The sequence below is a fragment of the Gopherus flavomarginatus genome, chromosome 6, assembly GCF_025201925.1.
Source record: "Gopherus flavomarginatus isolate rGopFla2 chromosome 6, rGopFla2.mat.asm, whole genome shotgun sequence".
In the NCBI taxonomy this organism is placed as follows: domain Eukaryota; kingdom Metazoa; phylum Chordata; order Testudines; family Testudinidae; genus Gopherus; species Gopherus flavomarginatus.
The window spans coordinates 69,612,931-69,640,758 of NC_066622.1; the positions used below are offsets into that span (position 1 = coordinate 69,612,931).

General features: G+C 46.0%; 1 protein-coding gene and 1 pseudogene across 2 annotated transcripts; one reads left to right on the forward strand and one right to left on the reverse strand.

Moving 5' to 3' along the window:
- Nucleotides 1–27,828, reverse strand: part of LOC127053885 (cytochrome P450 2H2-like) — a 124,483-nt pseudogene that overhangs the window by 31,929 nt on the left and 64,726 nt on the right.
- Nucleotides 7,487–26,675, forward strand: LOC127054201 (cytochrome P450 2H2-like). Of its 2 annotated transcripts, XM_050960215.1 has the most exons (9): nucleotides 7,487–7,666; nucleotides 9,265–9,427; nucleotides 13,675–13,824; nucleotides 19,646–19,806; nucleotides 20,703–20,879; nucleotides 21,252–21,393; nucleotides 23,433–23,620; nucleotides 25,561–25,702; nucleotides 26,326–26,675. In XM_050960215.1, the coding sequence occupies exons 1-9, from the start codon at nucleotides 7,487–7,489 to the stop codon at nucleotides 26,502–26,504; spliced, it is 1,482 nt and encodes a 493-aa protein (XP_050816172.1). In that variant the 3' UTR covers nucleotides 26,505–26,675. The 2 variants fall into 2 exon arrangements, with proteins under 2 accessions (XP_050816172.1, XP_050816173.1); XM_050960216.1 differs by lacking the exon at nucleotides 20,703–20,879.

Sequence of the window (27,828 nt, forward strand, 5' to 3'; positions counted from 1 at the left end):
TTTTGGCGTGATTTGCTCTTGACAAATCCATGCTGGCTATTCCTTATAACCCCATTATCTTCTAGGTATTTACCAATCGATTATTTAATACTTTGTTCCAGTATCTTTCCAGGCTGACTGGTCGATAATTCCCCAGGTCCTCTTTCTTCCACTTGTTAGAGATAGGTACTATGTTTTTCCATTTCCAGACTTCTGGGACCTCACCCATCTTCCATGAGTTCTCAAAGATAATTGCTAACAGTCCTGAGATTGCTTCAGCTAGTCCCTTAATTTCATTGGCCTCTGCTGACTTGAATATGTCTAACTTATCTAAATATTCTTTAACCTGTTCTCCCCCTATTTTGGAGTGCATTTCTTTCCTCTTGTTATTTACATTAAATGTGTTGAATATGTGGTCACCATTCACCTTCCCAGTGAAGACTGAAGCAGAAGGGGCATTAAATACCTCAGCCTTCTTGATCTCATCAAGGGGCTACATAACTTCTCTACTTGAATCTAAGTTACCGAGCTTCCCTGTCACTCTGTTAACAGTGTCTTTCAGCCTTCTTCCTCCATCCTGCTACTCAGGACACCTACACCTCCGTACTTGTTACTTCTCCCCTTCTACTCAATCACCACCATGTCACTGCCCCAAAAAACTGTTTAGCTCATTTGGAATGTGGATAATGTATTCCTCAAACCCCACATCTTGCTGCCCCCCACATCTTCCCACCCTTCACCCCAAACTGCCTCTAAATCGTCAATATAAGGAACTCAGTTCTTCAAATTATCTGTAAGCGGCTTCTTAAACCCTCATACTTTCATACCTTACTGAACTCTGAGAAACAGCCATTATCCTCCATGCACTTGCCCTGAATCACTCTGTGCATGTAACTTTAATCCTGAGATTTTGCTCCCATAATAACCATATTTAAAATGTGCTGCAAAGAAAGATCTCCAGCATCGACTCAAAATTCCTTTTTCATTGCAGGGAAGCGGATTTGCGTGGGAGAGGGTCTGGCTCGGGTGGAGCTCTTTTTGGTACTGACAACGATTTTGCAGAACTGTACAATTGACTCAAAAAGCCGCGTAGAATAATCATGCAGAGTTTCTAGACAGGCTCAGGTTGGAACAGAAGCTGGGTATGCTTTAGTTCATTTGTGAGTTGGTTGTAGGGGACAATCTTAGTTCTAGTGATCATAAGCTAATTCAGTTTAAACTAAATGAATGGAAAAACAAAAATTGATCTGCAAGTAGGGCCCTGGATTTCAAAAGTGCTAACTTTAAAAACTTAAGAGAATTAGTTAGGGAAGTGGACTGGACTGAAGAACTCAAGGATTTGAATGTGGAGAAGACAACATTACAGAAACTATCTGAAGGCTGCATCCCAAGAAAGGGGCGAAAAAATTGCTGGGAAGGGCTCCAGACGAAGCTGGATGAGGAAGCATCTCAAACAAGTGATTAAGAGAAAGCAGAAAGCCTACAAGGAATGGAAGATAGGCTGGATCAGCAAGGAAAGCTACCTCTTGGAGGTCAGAAATTGTAGGGATAAAGTGAGAACTGCCAAAAGTTAAGCAGAGTTGTACCTTGCAAAGGGAATTAAAACCAATAGTAAAAGGTTTTTTTGGCCATAATAATAATTAGAAAACAAAGAAAAAAAGAAGTGGGACTGTTAAGCACTGAGGATGAGGTGGAGGCTCCCAGACTGCAGACTAACAGGCTCCCAGACTGCAGTGTCAGGTTGTGCTGCACCACAGCACTTTACTCTGGTTCGCTGTTAAAGTGCCCTTTCAAAGCCTCCCTAAGTCGTGTAACTCTGCATTGAGCTTGTCTGATAGCTCCTGTGTCTGGCAGTTCAAACTCAGCAATCAGCTCCTCCACCTCCACCCCGAGGCAAGTTCTCCCTCTTTGCTTCAGAGGTGTTGTGCAGGACGCAACAGGCAGCTATAACCTTTGGGATATATTTTGCACTGAGTTCCAATTTGATAAGTAAACAACACCAGCGCCCTTTCAATCCACCAAACACACATTCAACTGTCATTCTGCAGCTGCTGAGCTTGTTGTTGAGGCTCTCACGGTGGCCAGTGTATGTCTTCATGAACCGGGGGAGTAAGACGTAGACTGGATCCTCCAGGATCATTACTGCAATTTCAAGATCGTCAATGGTTATCAGCTGGTCAGGACAGAATGTTCCTGCTTGTAGCTTTCTGAATACTCCTGTGTTCTTAAAGATGCAAGCTTCACTCATCTTCCCTGACTAGCCAACACAGATGTCAATGAATCATCCCCAGTGATCCATCAGCACTTGCATGATAATGGAAAAGTAGCCCTTTCTGTTGATGTACTCCGTGGCAAGATGCTCTGGAGCCAAAATAGGGATATGTATGCTGTCTATTACTCCACTGTAGTTAGGGCCGCCCGGGGAGGCAAATGGGGCAATTTTCCCCAGGCCCCCACGAGAATGTCCGAGGCTCGCCTCTGCCTTCCCCTATCCCCGGTGCCTCAGTGCACTACATCCGGGAGCAGCCCTGGACAGAGCTAAAGCGGCCTGGCTCAGGCAGGGCCTGAGCGCCTTCTGCTCAGAGCCGCGTGGTAAGGGGGCAGGGCCTGAGCTCCTCCGACTTGAAGCCGCATGGTAAGGGGGTGGGTCTGCGAGCTCAGGTCCCATGGAGGCAGACCACTGCAGCGCTGTCCAGGGCTGCTCCTGGATGCGGCACGCTGAGGCTCTGTGAGAGGGGGGAGGCGGGAGTAAGCAGCATGGTAAGCCCCTCTGAGCCGGACACCTCCCTGACCTCCGCCTCCCCCAGCCCTGACCCCCAGCTCCGAGCCCAGCCCCTATGAGCCGTGCAACCCCCAACCCCACCCCCCCTCACAGCCCTGACCTCCAGCTCTGAGCCCAGTCCCTCTGAGCCAGACACCCCCTGACCCCATCCCCCTGCAGCCTTGACCCTCAGCTCTGAACCCAGCCCCTGTGAACCGGGCACCCCCCAACCCAGAACCCAGCTCCCCACCCAGCCTTCGGCAACAGCAGCACCACTCTCAGGTAGCAACAGCCCATTGGCACCAACCATCACCATCACCCAGTGACAGCCCATTATGTAATTGCAAATGTATACATACCATTAAGGCATCTAATGTTTTTAAATAATGTATTTTGTGTATTTTCAAATTAGTAAAAATTAATTTTTGAATGTATTTCACTGGTTATTTTTGACATTTCCAAATATATGATACTATAGTATTGCAACTTATTTTTAAGGAAGGGACCCCTGAAATTGCTTTGCCCCAGGCCCCCTGAATCCTCTGGGTGGCCCTGACTGTACTTCAGGAACCTAAGAGTGCAAAGCCATTCACTATGTCCTGCACATTGCTGAGAGTCACAGTCCTGCATAGCAGGACACAATTAATGGTCCTGCACTCTTGCATGACAACTGCCCCCACAGTGTATTTTCCCACTTCATAATGACTTCCCACTGACTGGTAGCAATTCAGTGTTGCAAGTTTCCACAGTGTGCTTACCACTTGCTCCTCCACTGTCTATGGCTCTCAGTTTGGTGTCCCTGTGTTGGATTGCTGGGGCGAGCTCTGCACACAGATCCAGGAATGTGGCCTTGCACACCTGAAAGCTCTGCAGCCACTGCTTGTCATCCCAAACCAGCATTGCCATGCAATCCCACCAGCTAGTGTTCGCTGCTTGGGCCCAAAAGTGGTGGGCCATCATCTGCAGTTGCTCAATGAACACCAACAATCATCGTGAATTAGTTCTCCCTATGTCTCACCACAAACTAACTCACAGAAAATCATCAAGTTCCCCATAGTACTTCACACAGCTCTTCAAATACTGGAGGATTGTGTGTCCTGTGCATGCAACATGCATGACAATCGTTCAGAGCTGTGCAGGCTCCATGCTTCTGTCAGAGATGGTAGACAGCAACCAGTCCCACACGAGTTTGTGGGAAATTGAAAATAGGCATGAACATTATAGGGATAGAGATGATATTAAGGGATGGAGATCACAGCATTATGGGAGGTTGTTGCCTTGTGCCCAGTCACCTGTATATGACTTGTTTATGCCCCACCACACATTGCCAAAATTACCCAAACAACAGTGCGCTGAACAGTGACAGATTGCTTAGTTGGAGACCAGCCTATAGCTCATTTCCCTGTGCATTGGCACAAGCACTTTTGGCTAGTACACACTGTGCTGACACAGGAAGCCAAGTACGCACATGCATAATCAACGTACCAACTTTCACAGCTGTACATCAATGCAACTCACACTGGCAAAACTTTGTAGCGGAGATACGGCCACAGTCTACACAAGGCAGTGCTAACATGAGGCATACTGCCACTCTCAAGGTACACATGCACTGCTTTGCTTTGATCGCACCCATGTGGGGCTTGGTTACCCCCCTCCATTCACTTCATACCACAATCACTGCTCTGGCCAGCTGCTCCAACTAACTCTTCCACAATTCCATACACCTCAGCGAATGCAACTGGAGTGAATACAGATGATTCCCAGCTCCAGGGAGGCAGCTACCATTGTGCGGGTGATACTGTCACCGAAATATCGGGTCTGCCTAGCTGAGAGCCAATTAACAGCCTGACAGGGATAAGGAAAAATGCTTTATTCTGCAGAAAAAGGAGAGCCTGTACCTTGGTACAAAAGACTCTGTCTTACACAAATTTCACAAACCTTTTATACACATTCAGACAAAGACCCTTGCGTGTTAATACTTGATTGGTAAGTGTAAAATCTCATGTTCCCCTTGTTGGGGACGCACTTGGTATAACCCAGGTAATTCGGGAGAATGGAAGGCCATGAGAGCCGATGAAGTTCCCTTGTTCTGAGCCGTAGTGTACCAGCTCCTCCATTTTGAGTTTTACTCCTCCATGTTTGACCTCAGGTTGCCCTTGTTGGAAGGGGCTACTCTTACTCCCTCTGTTGTTGGGCAGTTTTAACCTTTGGGCGGAAAACTAGGCAGACTTGGCCTTGGGTGGGGACTGTGTGAGTGACAGATCATGTTATAATGTGTATCAGTTTTGGTTCCGGTATAAATAGTTAGGTTAGCTTTTTGTTTCGCGCGCTTGATCTGAGTCCTGTGTGGCTCCAGGCGTCTTATTTGAGCTCAAATAAAGTTGGTTACTTCTCCACCCTGGTGTGTTTAATTGGATGCGAAGCACACCGGGCAACGGACCCAACCATTGCCACCCTCGGGCACTCTGTGCCGGCAACACCGTTATCTGGCTAGTACTGACTGGTTTGGAGCAGGATCTTCCTGCTTTGAGGCAGAGGAAAAGAGATAGTGAAAAAGTTCAGGCTACTGTGTCCATGAGCAGTACTCACCCCTCCCACCTACTGGCCGCTTGTAATCTATTAAGGGGGGTCAGCCAGCTTTCACAATACCTTAACCCTAAATTGCCTGGTTTTCACACATTTGCATCTAAAATACCTTAACCCTTCAGTGCCTGGTTTTTGAGAAGTTTAAGTTTCGCTGAACTCAGTGTTCTAGAAGGACACAATTGGTCACTGGTTCTTTTCCCCACTATCCAGCCCGCACAGCTACATAGACCGACTCTTGAGCTGAAGAAAGTATGTCATTTATTTGTTGCTTCAGTTAGTGACCAGTCCATGAAATAGGGCATAGCAGAGGGTTAAATGCAAGTGCATCCCATTTCCAGGTGCTTCCCTTACATACATAGTTACAAAGCTATTCATTATATATTTGTAACCACTTTCTTGCCTAACACTATGATTAGTTTGCTAACTCCTTTTTTTTCTGATGCGAGTGGTCACCTGATCAGGTTGTTAGCTCAGCTTTTCACCTGGCTGTTCTCTTTACTTGCCAGACAAGTTGGTATCTTTTCACATGTTCCGACATCTAAAATATACATGCTACATATTACATAGCCTACAACAATATACTTTGGGACAACCTTAAGTATGTGTTTACTAAGTTTTTTATCAATATAAGTATGTAACATTTCAGCTAACAGCCTGCTTCCATGCAATATTTATCAAAACTGGAGAAGTCCATGGAAGTCGGGACAGCTTTAGAGAGATTCACTTTATGATTAACTTTTATCCTCTCTGGACAAATACACGGGGAACAAAGGCTGCAGGGGCAAACACATGATATACAAATAAAGTTTCAAGGGAGATCATTCCTAGTTTGATGTCAGGTCTCTTTTGCTGGACCATGACTAATCTAGTTTACCAAATGGAACTGAGAGAGGCTGTTGGCTCTCATGCTCACTTGCACCATACAATATATAAAGCGTGGAATCTGAAATACCAGTAAACTCCCTGCTAGAACCCAGAATAATTGCTACATTCTGTAATTGAGCCTTTGGGAGCAACAACTATTTTCCTGGAAGTGTGCATCTCTTGCCTTCTTTTCCTTTCAGCATGAAAAAAGATGTCTGGAAGTGGGAAGCTGCCACCTAGCCCTGTTGCTTTTCCCATCACAGGAAATGCACTGCAGCTGAATACAAAGAATTTGCCCCCATCAGTGATTAACTTTTATCCTCTGTGGACAAATACACAGGAAACAAAGGCTGGAAGGGCAAACACACATGATATACAAATAAAGGTTCAAGGGAGATCATTCCTAGTTTGATATCAGGTCTCTGTTGCAGAGCAATGACTAATCTAGTTTACCAAACAGAACTGAGAGGCTATTGACTTGCATGCATGACTTCCACCACACCATATATAAAGTGTAGAATCTGAAATACCAGTGAACTCCCTGCTAAAACCCAGAATAATTGCTACACTCTGTAATCAAGGCCAGCTCTAGCAATTTTGCCTCCCCAAGCATGGTGGCACGCCGTGGGGGGCGCTCTGCCACTTGCCGGTCCCGCGGCTCTGGTGGACCTCCCGCAAGCATGCTTGCGGATGCTCCACCGAAGCCACGGGACCAGCGGACTCTCCGCAGGTAAGCCTGCGGGAGGTCCACCAGAGCTGCCTGCTGCCCTCCTGGTAACCTGCAGAGCACCCTCCGCTGCATGCCGCCCCAAGCACGCACTTGGCGCGCTTTGGTCTGGAGCCGGCCCTGTCTGTAATTTAGCCTTTGGGAGCAACAATTATTTTCTTGGCAGTGTGCATCTCTTGCCTTCTTTTCCTTTCAGAATGGAAAAAGATGTCTGGAAGTGGGAAGTTGCCACCTGGCCCTGTTGTTTTCCCATCACAGGAAATGCACTGCAACTGAATATGAAGAATTTGCCCCCATCAGTGATTAACTTTTATCCTCTTAGGACAAATACACAGGGAACAAAGGCTGGAGGGGCAAACACACATGATATACAAATAAAGGTTCAAGGGAGATCATTCCTAGTTTGATATTAGGTTTCTTTTGCTGGACAATGACTAACCTAGTTTACCAATCAGAAATGTGAGGCTGTTGGCTTGCATGGTCTATTGCACCACACAATATATAAAGTGTGGAATCTGAAATACTAGTGAACTCCCTGCTAAAACCCAGAATAATTGCTACACTCTGTAATGGAGCCTCTGGGAGCAACAACTATTTTCCTGGCAGTGTGCATCTCTTGCCTTCTTTTCCTTTCAGCATGGAAAAAGATGTCTGGAAGTGGGAAGCTGCCACCTGGCCCTGTTGCTTTTCCCATCATCGGAAATGCACTGCAGCTGAATATGAAGAACTTGTTCCAATCAATATGTGAGGTAAAAATATTTGTTTCTCGTCTATTGTTCGGTTGTAGGTGGAGGTTAAGCGGAGCCTAGCTCAAGCAGAACTCTGTGAAATGTCTGGCGTTTACACAGTGCCAATCCCATGTCACTCAACTCTTCATATTTCAATCTTAATTTTTCCCCAACAAAAATAATCAGTCTTGAATGCTTGAAATAAACTGTTCATGTTAACCTATACCTTTTAATATAGGTGTCTAAGTCACAGGTAATCCAGAATATACCTGCCCAGCTTCACGGCAAGATGTACAGACAATCACATTGTGGAGGAGTGGTCTAGTGGGCTCTGTCGAGAAAGGGCAGTCAGATCTGGTTTTTATTCCTACCTCTGCAACAGACTCTGGTTCCGTCTACATTTGGAGCTTGTGATCTGATTCCCAGCTCACACGGACAGACTTATGCCATCAAGCTAGTGTGCTAAAAATAGTAATAGCTGCGGAAGCACGGCCTAACCACCCTAAGCATAAACCTACTTGTACCCCTTGGGTATGTATTTGGGGCAGCTAGCCATGCTACTGTCTGTGCTACCGGGGCTACGCTACGGTTCTTAGTGGGCTAGCTCAATGAGAGCTGGCATGAGTAGGTCTGCTCAAGTTGGGAATCAAACCCGTAGCCCCAAGTGCAGATGTAGCCCATGGGTGCATCCAAGTAAGTCACCTAAGCGCTCTCTGCCTCAATTTCCCCCTTTGTAAAATTGCTGTAATGATATTTGCCTGTTTCTCAAGCGGATGGTAAGGTGTCAGCTGTAGGTCAGCTTTGAAAAAATGGCTTTGTTCTGCTCCATGCTATTGTTTCACTATAATTATCATCTCAAATACCATCATCTCACATGCAAATGGCAATCCACAGCCTGGGATCTGACAGCCAAGTTGGTTTCTTTCCTTCTGGCTCACCATCGCAAATAATAACAGTTAAACGGGAGAAACTCTGCCCCCAGTTCCATCTGTTCACCCTCATTCTTATCAAATTCTACCATAAAGAGTTACAGATATGTTACCCCATTGTGGTTGATTTGCACAGATGTAATGGATTGGAAATTAGGCAGTAAGTCTATTGGTAATGTAAAAGGGGAAACAGACTCTCACTCCACTCTCTCTCTGGCTCTGCAGGGCTGACAGGAATAAGGAAAAACTGTCTTGTCATTATAAAGTCAGCAGATGTTACTATGAATAAATGGAGGCAGGAGTTCTGTGGTGTTAGAAGTATCATTTGTACACAGTCATTTTTCGGAATAGAACTGAATCGTCATTAGTTAAATTGTGCAAACTGCTAGAGCTCACAAATGAAAGGACCTGCATTAATTCCAACTGCTAGCAGGATGAGAAAATTAAATAACACAGATAGAATGATCCTTCTTTCACACTCACTATTTCCCGCTAGGAAAAACACAGCATTAACAGAACATCAAGATTAGAAAGTGAAGCATAATTCAGGCAGTTCCCAAGTCTGACTAGTATTATCTTAGTCACATATGAGCTCTTTCATTAATTTGTAATTTGATCTGCCCACATTCTTATTCTTAATTAAGTGGATTTATTTTAAAACGTGCTGGTTTTGTGTGTTAACTTTGACAGCTCAGGGAAAAGTACGGCCCGATTTTCACAATATATTTGGGCTCAGAGCGAGTTGTGGTGCTGTATGGACAGAAGGCTGTGAAGGAAGCGCTGATTGATCAAGGGGACGAGTTCAGTGACAGAGGACATATGCCAGTATTTGAAAGGTTGTCCAACAAAAAAGGTAAATTTCCAGTAACATCAGCATATAGAGCTGATATTCTCTGTATGTGGGGAACACAACTGAGATAACAAAAGGGGAAGTAGCTGGAGTTTCATTTAGAACAGTAGCAAAGATTGGTTCCATTCCCTGTTACTCCACTAGCTCCCTGACATGAATGGTCGTAACATCTCACTACAGGTGAGTGAGAGGCAGTGACTAGGCCATTGCACAGTAGAAGGGCAAGAATACAGTCAGGAGACCAGAGCTGGAGAGGCCAATCCCCTTCTTCCCCTGCTCAGTGGTGTAACAAGGCCCCAGAGGGCCCTGGTCCAAGAATAGATTAGGAGGCCCCTTTTTCCAATCACAGGCCATAGCCCACAGCTTTCCTCCCTCTCCAGCAACATCCCAGCCTACAACTCACCTCATCACCCCCCAAATCCCCTATTTCCACCCACACCTCTCATAACTCACTCCACTTGCCCTCAATCCCTCACCCTGAAGCTCACTGTTGCTCCCCACTCACCCTATAACACCTCAACAACTGGCCCTCCAGCCTTTCACCTACTTCACCTTCACCTCATCAGATTTCTTTTGACCCAATCCTCTAATTTGTCTAGGTTCCTCTGCATCCTATCCCTATCCTCCAGTGTATCTACCACTCCTCCCAGTTTAGTGTTATCTGCAAACTTGCTGAGGGTGCCATCCTCCAGATTATACAGCTGGGAACCCTGATATGCACAGTTGCAACACTCACACAATAGGAACTCTTCTATATTTACAAATATTGTTTATTAATATATTTAGCCCTGTCACAAACACCCCAGCTCAGTAAGGTAGATATAGATACTACAGAATGTACATCTGCACATCCATATACTCACACCATCCCTTGTAGAATAACCTGAAATGTTAGCTATCATCTTCCTCCTCACCATCTCCTCCCTCATCATCACCGGTGACCATCATTCTGGCACCTCCCAACGGCTACATCTCGCTCTCTCTCCTACTGCCCCTAGGCTGGGATGCCACCTTTATAATATGTTACGCTGATGCCGCTATGTTTGATGCATTTTTATTAGGGGATTTCTTCCCTTTTCCTTATTTGTATTTCCTCATCTTACTAATGTTGGGGTGACTTTTTCGTATGGCTTGGTACATCAATGATCTCAACTTATTATCATATATGTCCATTCATTACCATGGCCTCTTGTGGTTAGGTATCACATTTGTTGCTTTTGTCCTAACTGGTTATTTTGGTTCTTTCCAAGTTCTAAGTTGTGGTGTACCTCTTAAGTTTAAAAGACTCTGGGCTTAGGAAAGCCCCTTTGCCAACCTGCTTTAATGCATTCTCTATGTTAAAGCCATACATGGACCTTATGCTTTGGCTCACCACCATCTAGCTAGGTGAAAGATCCCAAACATATTTATGATAACTTTGCCTTAGCTCAACATACAGGATGTGGCCTGCAGGTCCCTTGTGTACAGCCAAAATATACTCTAATATAAACCTATTATAATAAAACAAATAATCAAACCCATAAGAAAATGAGAAATGTATAAGAAAAGATATATAGGCAAGCAAGCAGGCTAGCCTTAGATGTATCTCATATACCTGTTATGTATGCAGGTTAATTGCCAGGACACTTCTGTGGTTGAATTATTTACCTGAGGTCAGAACTTCCCTTTAAACTCTATTTTCAACTCCCCAAATACTTCGGGTTTTCTGTTGGGCCGTTTATCTGTGCAAAGTTTACAGGCCTCAAACCTTAAGTTAACTTGCTGAAGCTAATGTCATACAGGATATAGACCTGTAGGTTTTTTGCATTACTTGCATTCTCAGGAATGTCAGGTTCCGTTCCAGTCTCTAAGGGGCGTGATCTCTAGTAGTTACAGACCCTTCTGCTTGTTCTTCCCAAGCTTGACCACTTTTGCCCTGTCCCTTCCAGTCTATATCCCTGTCCCCAGTCCTTTCTCATCCCATCCCTGGCGCCTCTTCCCAGTCCCGTTCTCCTTGCCTTCCTTACTCAGATTTCTCAGCCCAGCCCCAGTCTCCTTGCCCAGATAATCCTATTTCTCCCCTCTAGGCTCCCTGTCCAAGGCCCAGTCTCCCCCCTGCCCTGATTCTAACTCTTCCTCTTTCTCCCTACCCCCAGAGCCCATCTCCTTGCCCAGTCAGTCCCAATGTCCCCCTCTGGCTTCTCATCATTCCCATCCATCCAGGCTCCTTCTCCTAGTCTCCGCCTTCGCTGACTCTTTTCCCAGTTTCTTTGCCAAGCCAGTCCCAGTTCTCCCCCTGCACCCTGCCTCCTTCTCAGATAAGTTGCCCAACTCCCCTTTTCCCCCTCACACTGATTCATGGTCCCAGTCTCCTTGCACAGCACCTGCTCATCCCCCAGTTCCTCATCCGATCTGAGTGAGTTCTCCTTCCATCCCTGCCAACTGGGTCCCAATCCCTCCTGTTTCCCTAGCCATTTCCCAGTCCCAGTCACTCCTCCCAGCTCTCTGTCCCAGTCTCCTGGCCCAATCAGACCCAGGCTCCTCTCCCTTCGCTCGCTCTTAGTTACAGTCTCCTTGACTCCACCCCCCGAGCTGCAATTAGAGGGACAGTCTGGCTTTCCCCTCTAGTCCTGGAATAGAGCATGCTCAGTTGCTTTGTGAGCATGGCGCATGCATAGAATGGTCAACACAAGGAGCTGAGAAGACAAAATGTTATGTTATTTTAGCCACTAAACCAGACTGAAAGTCTTGACAGGCCGGATCTGGCCTGCAGGTCCTAATTTGACCTCCCCTGCACTAAACTCTAAGGTCTCTACTGAGTATGTCCAAACCTTAATGTTCTTTTAACATAGTTTTTGGTGTGCAATTCTCTCGGCTTTTAAAATAGCAAATTGAAAAACCAGAATTTCCTTCATATGGCATCATATTGACACCTGCATGAGTCACCAGCAGGGCTGGAACCTTTAGATCCACTGCAAAGACCTCTGCCACTTGAGTTAATGGAGTAACTGATAACAGCAGTAGATTGTCATATTTATATGCGGCCCAGCACTAGGAGCTGAGTGGTGCTGGTGTATGTGCAGTGATGACAGTATCTTTGGAGACTTTAGCCACTAAATTCTAAGTCTCCACTGACAATGTGTGAAATGTGATTTTTCAAGGGCTTATAGCTTAGTGACATTTGGGTAGATTTTCATGGGAATAGCAAAGTCACACATTGACACACGGGCCAGCCCCTAGCCAAATTTCAAATCCCAGCTCTGACAAATGGGAGTGCTAGAGTTTCTCAAAGAAAAGGTCCCAGCATTTTTTATCATGGGCAGAAAATATATTTTTCCCTCACCTTGTTTGTGGAAATGGCTGAACACTTTGGCTGAAATATTCAAAAAACTTTCAGCTTGAGGTACAAAGATAGAAATTTTTTAGCCCAAATGGTTACAATTTGGCAAACTAATGTGTTTCCCAGTTTACTTCTAATTTGTAGTTTGTGCCAGTACATATACTTTGCGCTAGTTACTGTGACTGGAAGAATTCTCATTGCTGTGATGGGCCAAGCTCTGTTAGAGAACAAACTACAGGTATTGGACATGTTAATTGTGGCAGGGTGCTGGTTAAGAAACTCTGAGCCAGGCCTCTGTCACATCCACTCTAATCAAGAAAGGGGAATTGGAACGGGCTCAGTAAGCCCAGGCCTGGCTGGCCTCATTAGCTAAGGGCTACATAAAGGCTGGCAGGAAGGAAGCCAAAGGGAGGAGGAAAGGGTAGGAGCCAGAGAATAGAGAGAGGGAGAACTCATTGCTGCTGGCTGCAAGACTGAAGCTGTTTGTAGCTACAAGGTGGTGGGAAAGTAAACTGTAAATAAAGAGCACCCGTGATTACACCAATGCAGAGGTCTCTGGCTGGTTTGTGGGCACAGCAGGAGCAGAAGCTAGAGGGGCCCAGCTGCACCTCATTACAGTAATGAATAATTTTTCTTCCTCATAATTGCTCTGAAACTGTGATGAGTTTAATGTGTAGGATATTGTGGTAAATAAACATATCAAACAGATTAAGTACAGAGTGATGACGGTGTAACAGTCTCCCAAGCAGAACACAGATATAAATAAAATTTGAGAACAGGATTATACGACAGGGTTGACTGCTATAGCAGGGGACTGCACTCAGTCCCTCCCAATCTTATGTTCCTATGAAACTTTGAATAAACAACATGTGGGTGGGTTTGAAAGTCTGGCCCCTCCCTCCTTTCTTTCCCATTCTCTTCCCTTTTTCAGGTACTGCTATGGGCAGTGGGGAGCCATGGAAGCAGCTACGCCGATTTACCCTCACCACCTTGAGGGATTTTGGGATGGGGAAGAAGAGCACTGAAGAGCGAATCCTGGAGGAAGCCCATTTCCTGGTGGAAAGGCTCAAAAACACTCACGGTGAGGATCAACTTTGTCTGTTGGAAATTAGAACTGAAGAGTCAAAGTCTTTCTGTTTTTCATGCTATTGAATATTGAGCAGTGGCTCAGACACTCATATTGGTTCAAACATCTTCTAACTAAACCTTTTAGCTGCACATAAAATTAGCTGTGTTAATATAATATAAAAGTAGGTGGGCAAAGGTCTAAAAATGACCTTTTCTGGCTGTTGTTCCCTACCCACTGATATATGGCCAGTGAGCAAATGGAAAAGGTTTGTCTAGATTTGGCAGAAGCTAAGACAGTGAACCAGGTAAGAGTGGCTCCATTTATCTTCAGTCTGCTGCATTAATGAGACACTCAAGCTTAGAGTTGCTTATTCTCATTTTCATCTCTGCTACACGTCTGGTACAAATTTGGCACCTACATTCCATAATGATGGGCTCCCACAGGAATGATTGGAAACCACCGTGTAAATGGACAATGCTTTATAAGTGACCCACTAATTATTATTATTTATATTGCAGTAGTGAGTACAGATCCCAAGATTGGAGCTTTATTATGTGTGTGCTATAGTAACAGATAGGAAGGACTGTTCTGTGCTGCAAGCAGCATACATCTGAAATAGACATGAAAAATAAAAAGTGGAGGAAGGAAGTGTGATGGATCTGCTAAGCAGGGGACTATACGGATGCCATTCTGGCAGACATGCAGGAAACATCTTGCCTGGTGTATTTTGATGGCATCATCACTGGGAGGTCATTTGAGAAGCACCAGCAGAACTTGAGAGCTGCGCTGGAGAGGCTACTCCAAACCAACTTAAAGGTGAATTCAGCAAAATGCAATTTTTGTGTGTGACAAAGTAAATTACCTGGGGCATATGATCTCAAGGGATGTTGATGGTGAAGCTGTCCAATCCTGATCAGTGCCGAGTCCTGTCACTAAGGAGCAGCGTTTCATTGGTCTGGTTTCATACTACTGGAGAGTCATTATTTGTTTTGCCACAACTGCACAGCCACTATTCAAGCTGGCAGAGATGAGGTGGATGTTTGAGTGGATTAGCCCTGCCAAGAAGCCTTTCTGGAACTAAAGTGGAGGCTCATGTCTGTAACAATACAGGCCTACTGAGATCCCCAGCTCCATCCATTCTAGATACAGATGCCAGTGAAGATGGTATTGGTGCTGTTTTGACTCAGCCATATGGAGACAAGGAAAAAGTAGTTGCATATGTCAGCAGGATGCTGAACAAAGCAGAGCAGACCTATTCCGTGGCTAATGCAGAGTTGCTGGCAGTGGTGACCTTCACAAAATGTTTGCCACTTCCTGCTGTGGAAAGGATTCCTGTGAAGAACAGATCATGGTTCCCTCAGGGGGCTTCATAATTTCCATGATGCCCAAGGACAATTGTGCTGGTGGTTGAGACAGTTGGCTCAGTTCCAGTACCAGACAAGACACCGTCCAGGGTAACAGTACATGGATGCTGATGCTCTGTCCAGGAGACTGAACCTGGAGGGCAGTTGAGAGGCGGGTGCCACCCTGAGATAAGAACAAAAGCTAAAAGCAGGCTCACACTCAACAAACCAACCAACCAACCAACCCAAGGGGGGCCACCTGCAAGGGGAGGGTGCTGCTCCGAAAAAAGATTGTGATCACAGGCATATTGGCCAGAGAAAACGGGGCACTCGTGGGAGGCAGGTGCTGACCCCATTAAAGGGACATTTGGGGATGGAGAAGCTTAGCCAAAGGGTTTGAAGTTGATGCTACTGGCCTGGATGGTGCAGGTCACTTAGGGACCACGGACGTCTTCTTATAACTATGGGGACATAAGACAGATCATCCTACACGTAGAGTCTCCTCGTTACCACTCAGACAAACCACCCTCTGCAAATGGTAGCTATGGTTATTCTGGGAGAGTCAGTCAGTACACCCTTGTGAGAACAGGCTACTTCTCTGAGTAGGTAGAGGCTCATCAACTGCCTGATCGAGAAACACAAATGGTTGCTAACCTCACTCCTTGCATACCAACCAATGGTGAAAATTTTGAATCATGCTTATTCTAAGGGGTATGTGACCTCCTTGAGATAAATAAGACCTGTACTACACCTTACTACCCATGGTGAGACAGGCTGTTGGTGTCAGGAATCAGGGGCTGCAGCAGAGTCGGTCTCTGGGAAACCTAACAAGGGCAGCTGGCCTGTGATAGGCTGCCTGATTAGCTACACCACCTGCCTGGTGGGAAGAGACAGCAGACCAGCTCTTAAGCCCAGCTGCAGCAACAGTTTGGCGGCTGCTCAAAGCATTTGCCCATGGTTGTGATAGCTCCTGCTCCTGCCTTACCTCATTCCAAGTAACCTGGTTCTGACCTTTGGCTCCAATTCTTGACTTTTGACTTTGGCTCTGGCACCTGGCCTCTGGGTCTGACCCTGGTCTCCTACTCTCCTAATCCTGGCTACCAACTCCTGCTCTGAGCAGTAGGCATGACCAGCCACACCCAGATTTCTGCCAGGTGGAGCGTCTGAACTGTACATTTGCAGTTATGTTGTAGATGCCAATCAATAGAAGTGGGAAAGTTTTCTTCCCTAGGTCATGATGGCCTACAGGACTAATGTGCAGTCGTCCCTGGGGTACACATCATATAATGTGATGTTTGGGCATGTGACCACCCTCTAGGAGAATTGCTGGATGGGGTAACCAGGACAGATGAGTATACTAGTCCTACAGAGTACCTAGCACTTGATAGGCATCCTCAGCACTGCGGTCCAAGCAGTAAAGCCTCACCAGGGCCACCTAGAGACAGAAGGAGTCCTGAGATTTAAGGGGGAGTGCCCAGATATACCAGGAGGGTGAACTGGTTTGGGTCCACAGAAGGGAAAGGAGTTTGAGTGCTAAGTTGCAGTAAAAGTACAGGTGTTCATACAGGGTGGTCTGCCAGGCGTCAGAGGTGTTTTGTGCACAATCCACTGTCCTCAATGGAAACAATTTTGTCCTCCATTACAACAGGCTAAAACCTACTTGGGTCCTTACCCAGCTGAAGATATGATCAACTTCCCACAGCAGGGCCAATATAATAATTGAGAGCCACAGGCATCTAAGAGGTTGACTCCCAGAGCAGTGGAGAGGACCAGACCAGGGTGAACATTAGCATGTGTCTCATTGAGTAGTGGCAAACCATCATATGGCATAGCCAGGTGTGGTCTTATCAGAAGGAACCGAAATGAATGACAAAAAGAACCACCAACAGTGGGAGGTGAACCTATAACAGAGATGGTAGAACCAGTACCGGGGAAGGAATTCTGTAGTCTGGGCTGAGGCGAGCCAATGAGTGAGCAAAACACAAATGACCCAGCGATATAGGAGGACCTGAGGCTACAGAAAGAGCACAGAGCCCTCTGCTGGCACCAAGACTGCCACATGGACTAGCACTATGTGTGAGGATGCATCCTTCTTAGAGATGGGTCTGCTAGGCAGGGAACAACAAATCCCATTGACCACCTCCCAACTGCACTTGACACTTCCCTTTCCCCTGGTCAGGTAGGGGGAAAGATCCTGAACCAGGATGTGGCCAGGCTATGTTGGAAAGCAGCAGCCACATGGCAAGAAAGGAGCTGTGGAGAGGTTGTATGCAGAGAGGAACCCCCAGCAACTATGGACAGAATTCCATATGGAACAAGCTGCCAGACATTACATTTGGGGGCAGGTCACTGGTAGGATTGCCAGGCGTCCAGTTTTCAACCGGAATTCCCAGTGGAAAAGGGACCCTGGCAGCTGGTGCTGACTGGGCCATTAAAAGTAGGAGATGGCACTAGGGGCGAGGGCAGTGCACAGAGCCTCCCTAGCCACCCATGCACCTAGGGGCCACAAGGACCTGGTGGCCGCTTCCTGAGAGCCACAGTAAGTGCTACCGGGACCCCGCATCCCAAACCCCCTCCCACATTCCTGCCCCAGCCCTGATCCCCATCCTGCAGCTCGAACTTCTCATCCGTAGCCCCACCCCAGAACCCGCACCCCCAACCAGAGCCCTCATGCCCCTCCCACACCCCAACCCCCTGCCCCAACCCAGTGAAAATGAGTAAGAGTGGGGAAGAGTGAGCGACGGGGGTGTGTGGGGGAGTGGAGCCAGCAGGGGTGGGGCCTCGGGGCAGGGGTGTTCATTTTTCTGTATGATTAGCAAGTTGGCTACCCTAGTCAATGAGAGAACAGCAGCAGTTTGGCAGGGAGCCAGTGCAGAGGGGCCCAAGGAGAGACACTAACGGAGCCTAGCCTGGAAACCTGAAAGCTCCTATTTGCTTGCACAGAGACTGCGCTAGAGAGGGTGCACCAGGCATGAGCCCTGAAGGACTCTGACTCTCGCCTGTACTGCCCCAGGGCCAAACAGCAAGCACTAGGCCTCACTGGGATTTGTAACAGTTTAAGCCTCTGTGAATCTAGTGTATCTGAACCCTTTGCTGCCAGCCCTGATCCAATTCCCTTTCCCTGAGCCGTGTGTCTGAGTGGCTATTGAGCCCCACTAGAGCTAGCGCCTACAAGACCTAAAGTGCTTGCCTCCGAACCATAGTATGCCTGGGGCACTATTAGTACCTTGGGGCTTTGGTGTACTCCAGCTCCAAGGAGCCCAAATAATTACAGGATTGTTTCCCCTATTAAAGAAATAGAAAGCTGAGACACAGAGATGAAGTGACTTGCTTGAGGTCACATCTGGGACGTCTGCAGCGGAGCTGGGAATTGTTCCCAGATTTCCTGAGACCCAGGCCTTAGCCTCAAACCATCCTGCCTCTTGCAATATTTAATGCAACAACAAGGGCTAAACTGAAGTTGGCTCTTCCCATCTGGTGAATTGTAAGTGGAAGAGGAGAATGCATTGAGACCCTTCCCCACCATTGGTACTACATTAGTGCTGCTGCTGCTGCTGCTGCTGCTGCTTGTGCACCCTGAGCCAAGGGGCAGCTATTGCTGTTGGGAATGAGTCAAAGAGAATCGATGGGTTAGGGACACGAGCAGGGGTCTGGTGCATGACGAAAATGCTGCTTCTGGATGTTCCCATGAGCACTGTGCTCTCAGACTAGAGGGGTGAACCCTTGCCAATAATTCCCAGGAATGTTGTGCTGCTCCCTCTGACGCTGCAGCCCCAGGTTAGCTCTCAGTTACCAGCCCCATGTGTTCCTTGTGCTTATGGGGAAGGGAGAACCTGAAACGGAAGCTAAGATGTCACTGGTGAGCCAGTGGGAAATTCAGCCTCTCCAGCTGCATTAGCTGAGCTGTGGGACTTGCTTAGCGCACTCTGAAGGCGGAAAGCAGACCCATCCCCCCTGCTGTTGTGCTGGGAGCCTTTATTCCTTCCCTAGCACAACAACTGTGCATTTACACTGTGTGGCCCAGGCTGGCAGTGCCAAGGGGAGATTGCTGTGCTCTAGGATTTAGTGATGATGCTACAACAACACAAGCAGTGGCTCAGGCAGAGCCCTCTGAGCAGGATCCTGTTGTGAAAGGGTTGGGATCTTTTCTGTGAAATGGGATCCAAGTCAGACAGGCGGGTGTCAGTCAAAGAGGCACTGATGGCCTTTGGTCAGACCAGAGTGTGCCAGGCAGAGAGCAGCAGAGCAGACAGAGTTAAACTGATTGCCAAGAAAAAAAAGTGGCAAGTGTTTAATTTAGCATGTGAGAGGTAAGAGGGAGGGATTGAGGCAGCCCTAACCCACCCTCCTCAGAGAATATTGCTGACGGCCCTACCTTGAGTCTTTCCCTGTGGTTGGAGATCCACAACATCTCCATGCTGCCAGTGACTCTGATGCGGAGGGTGAAGACACTAAATTAAAACTGACTCTTTAGCTTTGTTTTGCTCCAGGGCGGCCCTTTGACCCCACCCTCTTCCTCAACCATGCCACCTCCAATGTCATCTGCTCGATTGTCTTTGGGGACCGGTTTAACTATGAAGATGAGAAGTTTGTGACTTTAATAAATCTCATAGATGAAATTAACAAGCTCCAGCTCTCTCCCTGGACAGCGGTATGTTCAGGGGTTAATTCTATTTTTCTCCTTTCTATTGGGGGAGGGAACAGAAATTTCTTTCTTTAACTATTAATTTTCCATAAACAAGTGTTATTTCAGATTCCCATAATGGTCTCCTTCTGGCTAGGCTGCAGCTACTACCAAACCCAGCCTCAAACTTGTTTCTAAGTATTGTTTAAATTCCCACACAAAACACGTCATTAGCTTAGAATTAAATTTGCTTAAAGATATTCACTATCAACATTATTGGTAAAAATCAAGGAAGTTGCCAGTTAAAATGTTAATGTCCACACCAATCACATGTCACATGCCTTATCACATAAGCAACATGACGGTGAATGTTATCACATTTCTCACCTCCAAAATAAACTCTTTTTCAATCCAGCTCACAGCCACTTACCTCCATGCCCCCTTCCTGAAAACCTCACTAAATGTACCAAATGAAGGGCCAAACTGTCTGCTGGCATAACTTATTCGAAATCAGTGGAGTTACATTGGCAAAAAATGAGAGTCTTTTAAATTCAACCTCAGCACGACTAAAGTAAATTTCCCTTTGAAAATCTATAATGTGCTACCACTTGCTAAGAAAATCTGTGTTCAGAAAGTGATTTTTCAAAAACATGATGTATCTATTGAAGATGGTTTTATTTTGAAAATAATGGAGAGCCTTTTAGCTAATGTAACTGAATGTCCCTTAAGTATTTGTGTGGGATATATATATGCATTGGGTAATGGGAGTTGGTAAAGTTTTCAAAGTTCTTCAGAATCCATTTAGAAAATAAGATGTCACAGAAGAGTCTGTGCTGCTGTAGTTAAGTCATTTGAGTAAATACTGTGAAGGAAGCTTTTCTGCCCAGGAAAACCAAGATGTGTTTTTCTTTTAATCTTTACAGCTGTACAATTTTTTCCCGACTCTCATGCATTATATCCCTGGGCCTCACCAGAGAAACTTTAAATATTTTGAGGATTTGAGAAAGTTTGTTCTGGAGAGAGTGGAGATGCACAGAGAGTCCCTGGAGCCCAGCTGCCCTCGAGACTTCATCGATGCTTTCCTCATCAAAGTAAAACAAGTAGGTGCTAGCCGCAGCCCTTCCCCTTTACTGAGGAGTGGGTTATACATATTAGTGCTATTTATTTGTCAAGGAACAAGAGAGTACGTGGCTTTTCAGAAGCCCCTAAAGGGAGACAAGGAAATTGTAATGTAAAGGGGGAAGCCCTATTCACCTCACTCATGTAAAAGCACATTAGTGAACAGAAATGACCCAAAGCACTGCAATAATACTGCTGTAATCTACAATACTATGGCCCATTTCTGTAGGATTTGTATAACGATACCAGGTGGGTCACATTTTGGGTAGAAAATGAGACTTTTTTGGCTTGTGATAATAGATCGAAGGCTTCTACAATCAATTATCAACCATCTGTACCAAACCTTTTTACAGGAGCAACATAACAGCCAGTCAGAATTTACCACTGAGAGCTTGTTAAACAGAACATTAAGCTTATTCTTTGCTGGAACAGGGACAATCAGTGTCACCCTGAAACATGGACTCAAGCTTCTTATGAAATACCCAGAAATCGAAGGTAACAGTGACACACACACAAAAAATGTTAAGTCTTTGGGAGATGTGAGGAGAGCCTGGCTCTATAGATCAGTAAATGTAGGCAGGGCCTCCTTCGTTAAACCATCAGATCACATCTGGCCTGGGTTGGCAGTGACCTGCATGATCTGCATGACTGCCATGCGGTGGATGTTCTTTGGTTCATGTGAAGTGAGTTGAAGATTGTTGGGGGACTTTCTTACTCCAGTTCCCTGCAGGCAGAAATTCTCATCCAAAAAGCACCAATACAGTGGGTATTACTTGTCCCCATATTGGCCATCTGAGGAGAGGATCCAAAGGCTGAATGGGGCTGTTGTGATTGAATTCCTCTCCCAAACCCAGATCAGTGTTCAGGTTCTCTGATAAGGGAAGTACATGTGTATGTCTACACTACAATTAAACATCCATGGCAGGCCCGGGTCAACTGGGTCTGGCTCACAGAACTTGGGCTACAGGACTGTTTAACTGCTGTGCAGATGTTTTGGCTTGGGCTGGAGCCCAGGTTCTGGGACTCTCCCTCTTCCTGGGGTCCCTGAGCCTTGGCTCCAGCCTGAGCCCTAACCTCTAAACAGCCCTGTAGCCTGAGTCCTGCGAGCCTGAGTCAGCTGACATGGCCAGCCGTGGGTGTTTAATTGCAGTGTTTGTAAAAGAGAAGCCTGCCCTGCCCAGGGCTGGTGCTTCCATTTAGGTGACCTAGGCGGTCGCCTAGGGCACCAGGATTTGGGGGGGCAGCATTTTGCTGCCCTTGGCGGCAATTCGGCAGAAGGGGGTCCTTCCGTTCTCCAGGTCTTCGGTGGCAATTTTGCGGCGGGTCCTTCACTTGCTCCAGGACCCACCACCAAAGTGCCCCATAGACTGGGAGCATGGAAGGACCCCCCCACCGCAGAATTGCCACCAACGACCGGGAGCGCAGGACCCCCACCTAGGGCGCCAAACACCCTGGCCCAGCTCCTGGCCCTGCCACTGACCAGGGTGTGTCTGTTCTGTGGGTAACAGATACTTTCACATTGCAGGGCTGCCAAACGGGCCCCTTCCCCCTGAATGAAGGCAAAGTTGTTTTGCCTTTGGATTTAATGGGCTTGTAGAGGACAGGATCATGTAAGGGCTTAAATCAAAGATCTGTTAGTGCTAAAAAAATTCTGTATCCAGTGCTAATTCCAACTTCATATTAACAGGGCTGTCCGTAGCTATTTTGGTGCCCTATGCAGCCCCTCGGGGGGAGTGGGGAGCTGTGTGGGGCCCTGCCACAGGCCTCTGCGGGAGGGAGTGGGTTGGCCCCAGGCCTCCATGGGGGACGGGAGAGAGGGGGGCTGGCCCTTCCTGCAGGAAGTAGAGTGACCTGATCCCAGCCTGCTCTGCTCCCCTGGTTCCCAGGCTTGGATGGGGGGGAACTGCCCCCCAGAACTCGCCGGTGGCACAGCTGGGAGCCAGAGGAGCAGAGCAGGTTGGGGCCGGGTCACTCCACTCACCGGTGAGTGCAGGCCCCAACCATTTTTGGAGTCCTCGGGGAGTGCGGACGGGGCTGGGGCAGGAAGAGGTGGGGCGGAGCAGAGGCAGGGGCCCTGGAGAAGAGCCAGAGCAGGGGATGGAGCAGCACGCAGCTGTGCAGGGCACCAGGAAATTTGGTGCCCCAAATTTTCTGGTGCCCTACACACCTCCATAATTTGTGTATGGTTAAGGACAGCCCTGCACATTAGCAAATGGCCTTGCTGGGGGAGATGCTTTGGGACTCTCTTGCTTAGTAGATATTTAGATGCACTGGTGATAATTTTACATTGTGCTCTAGTTAGTAACAGAACCAGGTATAAACAATATCACTGCCCTGTAATTACATTCTTGGCCCTTTGTCATAGATACCTAGTACAGTAGTTTCTGTAACAGAAAATTTTACCTGTTTTGTTATATTCCCAATGTCCATCTGCTGAGACTTGTGTTTTGAGGGCAGAGCAACAGACTGTTGGGCAAATCCATGGGAATCCTGTTCTTTAGTCTTGGTGTTAAATCTCATTAATTTGATGACAGAGAAGGTTCATGTAGAGATTGACTGTGTGATCGGCCGAAGCCGAAGCCCCTGCATGGCATATCGAAGCCAGATGCCCTACACAGATGCCGTTGTACATGAGATCCAGAGATTCATCTCTCTTGCCCCTCTTGGTGTCCCACGTGCTGTGACTAAAGACACTCGTTTCAGACAATACATTATCCCCAAGGTCAGTTCTCGGTGAAAGAGCCAGTTCTGTGTTCGCGATAGAAATAGTTTGGCCAGTTTTTATGTGGTGGGAATTTTAAATAATTGCCAGGAATGTACCAATTATATTGAAACTTTCTAAGCCTCTGTTTGCAGTTGAACAGACTTTCATAGTCTGCAGGTTAGGGTTTCCATCCAAAAGAAGATTTGAGAGCCTAGTTGCGTAGCAGTAAGATATGGAATAGCGAATAACTTTAGCAGTGATGTGCAGCTAAGATTTTGGTATCACATCAACGCGTGCAAGCATTCCCCTCTTTCTGGGGGCCAGAGGGGAGTGTTTCTGGGGAAACTTCTTGATACTGTTCAGTCAAATCAAAACAAAATCATGCATGCAAATGAGTAATGAATGAATAGGTTTTAAAAGGATCAGAGCTCCCCGCACATTTGCCCATTTCTGGAATTGAATGCAAATCAGTACAGATAAATACACACCACAAAACAAACCACGTTTCAAGGCTGAGGTTTCTGTAAGATTGAGTCGGGTTCTTACTGTTAGTCGGATGATGCCAGTTACTGAGCTCAGTTCAGCCAGTAAGCCAAAAAAAATCAGAAAAAATATTCGTTTAGCTTCTGAAAATATTTGCAATTTTTCAGCAAGTTGAAAAAATCTGGTCTACTTCAGAAATCTTGGTGTGGGTTTTATCCCCCTTCTTTAATGCTTTAGTCCAGTGGACAGGGCACTTTCCTGGGATGTGGGAGACCTAGATTTGTACCTCCACTCTGGAGCCAGGACTTGAACTCAGATTTCTCCAGTGAGTAGCCTAAGGACCAGGCTATAGACTATGCTGGGGTGAGTCCTCAATCTCTCTTGCAGAAGCTATTCTGTTTCGTATCAATACTTAAATATTCAGTGAAGCAGGGACTCAAGTGCAGTTCTTCCCCCTCCCAGCTGAGTGCCCTAATCACCAGCATTTAGGTTATTCTGTTCTCAAGTCCTCCTGGTCAAGCTGTTCCACTTTGTATTTTCATTAGGCCAAAAATCTGGGATGTAAGAAATGTGGATTAAATTCTTCCCTCTTCTTGATTCAGAGGAGGGATTTGAATCCACATCTCCTGCCTCCCAGGTGAGTGCCTTTCTCATTCTCGCTGGCTCAGTGGATATTTAAATATTAATAAAAAGTGGAACAGCTTCATAAGGACAGATTGAAAGGAGCCTATCCTGGAATATCTGAGAGCTTGGAGGTTAGAATCCTCATTTTGGATGGGGGGAAGATCTGAGTTCAAATTGTTGCTCCAAATTGGGGATTCAAACTTGCATCTCTCACATCCCAAGAACCTTAGTCTCTGGCCTAAAAGTTATAGGAAGACACACAGCCCTCCTCCTATGTGTTTTCTGAACTTTTTCCCAGACAAAACTGATTGGGTCAAATTTGCAGATAGTTTCGGATCAGCTGAAACTGCATTTCTGCTGGATAAACTGTATTTGTCTGATAAAATTTACCCAGTTTTAATCTCCACCAAACTCTGAACCTGTTGAGCTGTTAAAATGCACCAGAACTCACCATACTCAGGGGCGGGGGTTGCTGACTGTGAGTTTGACTGTAAAATTGAATACAGTATCTTGACCAGGAAACCTCAACTGCTTCGGAGCATCAGCTCAGAGGTGCAAGTGAAACTTCTGGATCTTAGCCAAACTCTCCCCAAACTATGTTGAATTCAGGATAATGATCAGATAGAAACAACCTCTCTGAAGAGGATTTCCCTGTGGATGGGATTTCAGTGGGATTAGCTCTTCTCATGGAATTTTAATATTGCTACTTCTGGCTGAAAACATGAAGTTCAGGAACTGCAAGGGAATGAAGAAAAATCAAGATGGGACCCACTGTCCAGCTCTGAATTTTGAAGGTTTCTCTGCTTTGGATAGTATCCACTTTAACTCTGTTTATATGTTTACTAATTTAGGGCACCACTATATTCCCTGTGCTTCAGTCAGTCCTATATGACAGCAAGGAATTTCCAAACCCAGAGCAATTTAACCCAGGGCATTTCTTGGATGAAAATGGTGCCTTCAAGAAGAGTGACTTCTTCATGCCGTTTTCTATAGGTAAAGTTATCCATGTTTATTTCAGATCTCAGATCTTCTAGCTTTGCCTCAATGATTCTGCTGGCTCACACTGTCTGCAGAGGGCTTTCAGGTGGTCCATGAAGCAGAGTCTCTCACGCTAGTAAAACATCTATCAGTCTTTAAACCGTGTTACTTCCCACTAGCTGTCTGAAGTGACTTTTCGGATGCACTCGACATACTCCTCTCTTTGCTCTGCTTGGCAAATTCATGGTTTTCTGGTATCTGTCTGGTGTAAATGAATCCATAATCAATTATTCCTTCATCCACCTGTTCATGATCCTGCCTGCACCTCCTTACTTGTTACCCAATAACCACCACATTACTCTCCCTTTAACACTTATTAGCTAACTTGGGAAGCGCATAAGCTATTCCTCAAATCCCACATCTTCCCAACCCTCTCCCTAAACTGGATTCAAAAAGACCACTTTATATATGGAACTCAAACCTTAAAACAATCTTTGAATGGCTTCTTAAGCCCAAATTGCTTTCCTACCATCCTGAACTCGGAGTGATTTCCATTATCCTCCATCCATAGAAACAGCATGTAAAGTGCAGCAAAGAAAGATCTCCAATATCTCTTCAATATTCCTTTTTCATTGTAGGGAAACGGAGTTGCTTGGGAGAGGCTCTGGCTCGGATGGAGCTATTTTTGCTACTGACAACGATTTTGCAGAACTTTACCTTGAAGTCTCCCATTGACCCCAAAGATATTGATATAACTCCAGTGAGTTTCACCTCAAATATCCCAGTGTCCTACCAGCTCATTGTTATTCCTCGGTAAATACCTTGAAAAGTCACCTCCATTTCCTGAGGTGATTAATTTGATGGTCTGTGATCTTGAACTCCTTAATACAGTGACAGAAATTAACTAATTGCCGTGAAATGCACAGACAAATTAGTCAACTTTTTAAGTAAATAGGATTTAACAAAATTAAGTGTTATACCATAAAATAACTGTATGGCAGGTACAATAATCCTGCAGTGTTCTCAAATGGGCTCAGGTGTGAATTTATTCTCAATATATGCTGGGTATGTTTTCAGTTCATTTGTGGTGTAGTTGACAAACGTGAAAGCTTCTTTGACAACTGTAAAGGCTGCTCTGTTCACAAGGAGCTAGTAACAATGTCCAGCATTTTAGGTCTGTTCAGCCAATGATAGTGAATAATGACAATGACATTCTGCTTCGATGGGGAGAGTTTCTGTGGTAGGGGGACTGAACTGGAATTCCCATTCCCCACTTTATCCAGTCAGGTTCAGATAAATTCAGTAGGATTAATCTTTTACTCTTCATACAGATTCTTTCTATAATTTTTGTAACTCATCTCTAGCATCTTAAATCTATAAAATAAGATTCCAGGAATGTCCATCTGTGTGTCACTCAGTGGGAAGGGAGGGAAGTGACAACAAGCATGGTTGAGCTCCTTTTGTTCAAAATATCACCTGGTGGAATAATCATTAGGTTTTGTGGTTTGTTACCATCCAGTTATTAAGTTCTCAGCCATTTTGAATTGATGAATTACTCCCACAGGTACAGTAAGGCATGTATTTAGGCCCTGCCCAGAATCCTAGACCATTGTAATATCCTGGGAAACTCAACCAGTTGCCATCTTTTTTCTACAGCTAACTTGCATGCAACAAATTCATTGGTTGTATGAGGAAGACTGCACAGAGGGTGGATTACTTGGACCAGCTGCCACACCCGAAGGTCCAGATGCTCCCTATGCAAATCCACACAGCTCTCCCAACACAACACTACCACACACAAATCAACACAGCAACACAACCAGCATACACAATAACCGCAAACATCACATCCAAGCCCAGAATGTCTGTAGAGTCAGTGTGAAGTGAAGGAAACAGCTACAAGAATGGCTGAGAGTTCTTGATGATTACAGTATCTCTACTTTCAGTCATCGATTGGATGTGCAGCCTGATACAGTGCAGTTTTTAAGTTCTCAGACTTTTTTGGCTTTTTTGCACACATGATATTAGGAATTATACCTGTGCGACAGCACAGACTTTCAGCTACTAGTATTTATTTTATGTCACTATTTAATCCAGTTTTACGACATATAGAACTCAGATGGAGAGAGATAAGGGCATCA

Excerpts from the sequence above, each read along its gene's own strand:
- LOC127054201 (XM_050960215.1), top strand. The coding sequence starts at position 7,487 with ATGGAGCCTCTGGGAGCAACAACTATTTTCCTGGCAGTGTGCATCTCT. Across the intron at positions 9,428-13,674 it reads AAGGTTGTCCAACAAAAAAG|GTACTGCTATGGGCAGTGGG; the intron begins GTAAATTTCCAG and ends TCCCTTTTTCAG. Across the intron at positions 25,703-26,325 it reads CTTCATGCCGTTTTCTATAG|GGAAACGGAGTTGCTTGGGA; the intron begins GTAAAGTTATCC and ends TTTTCATTGTAG.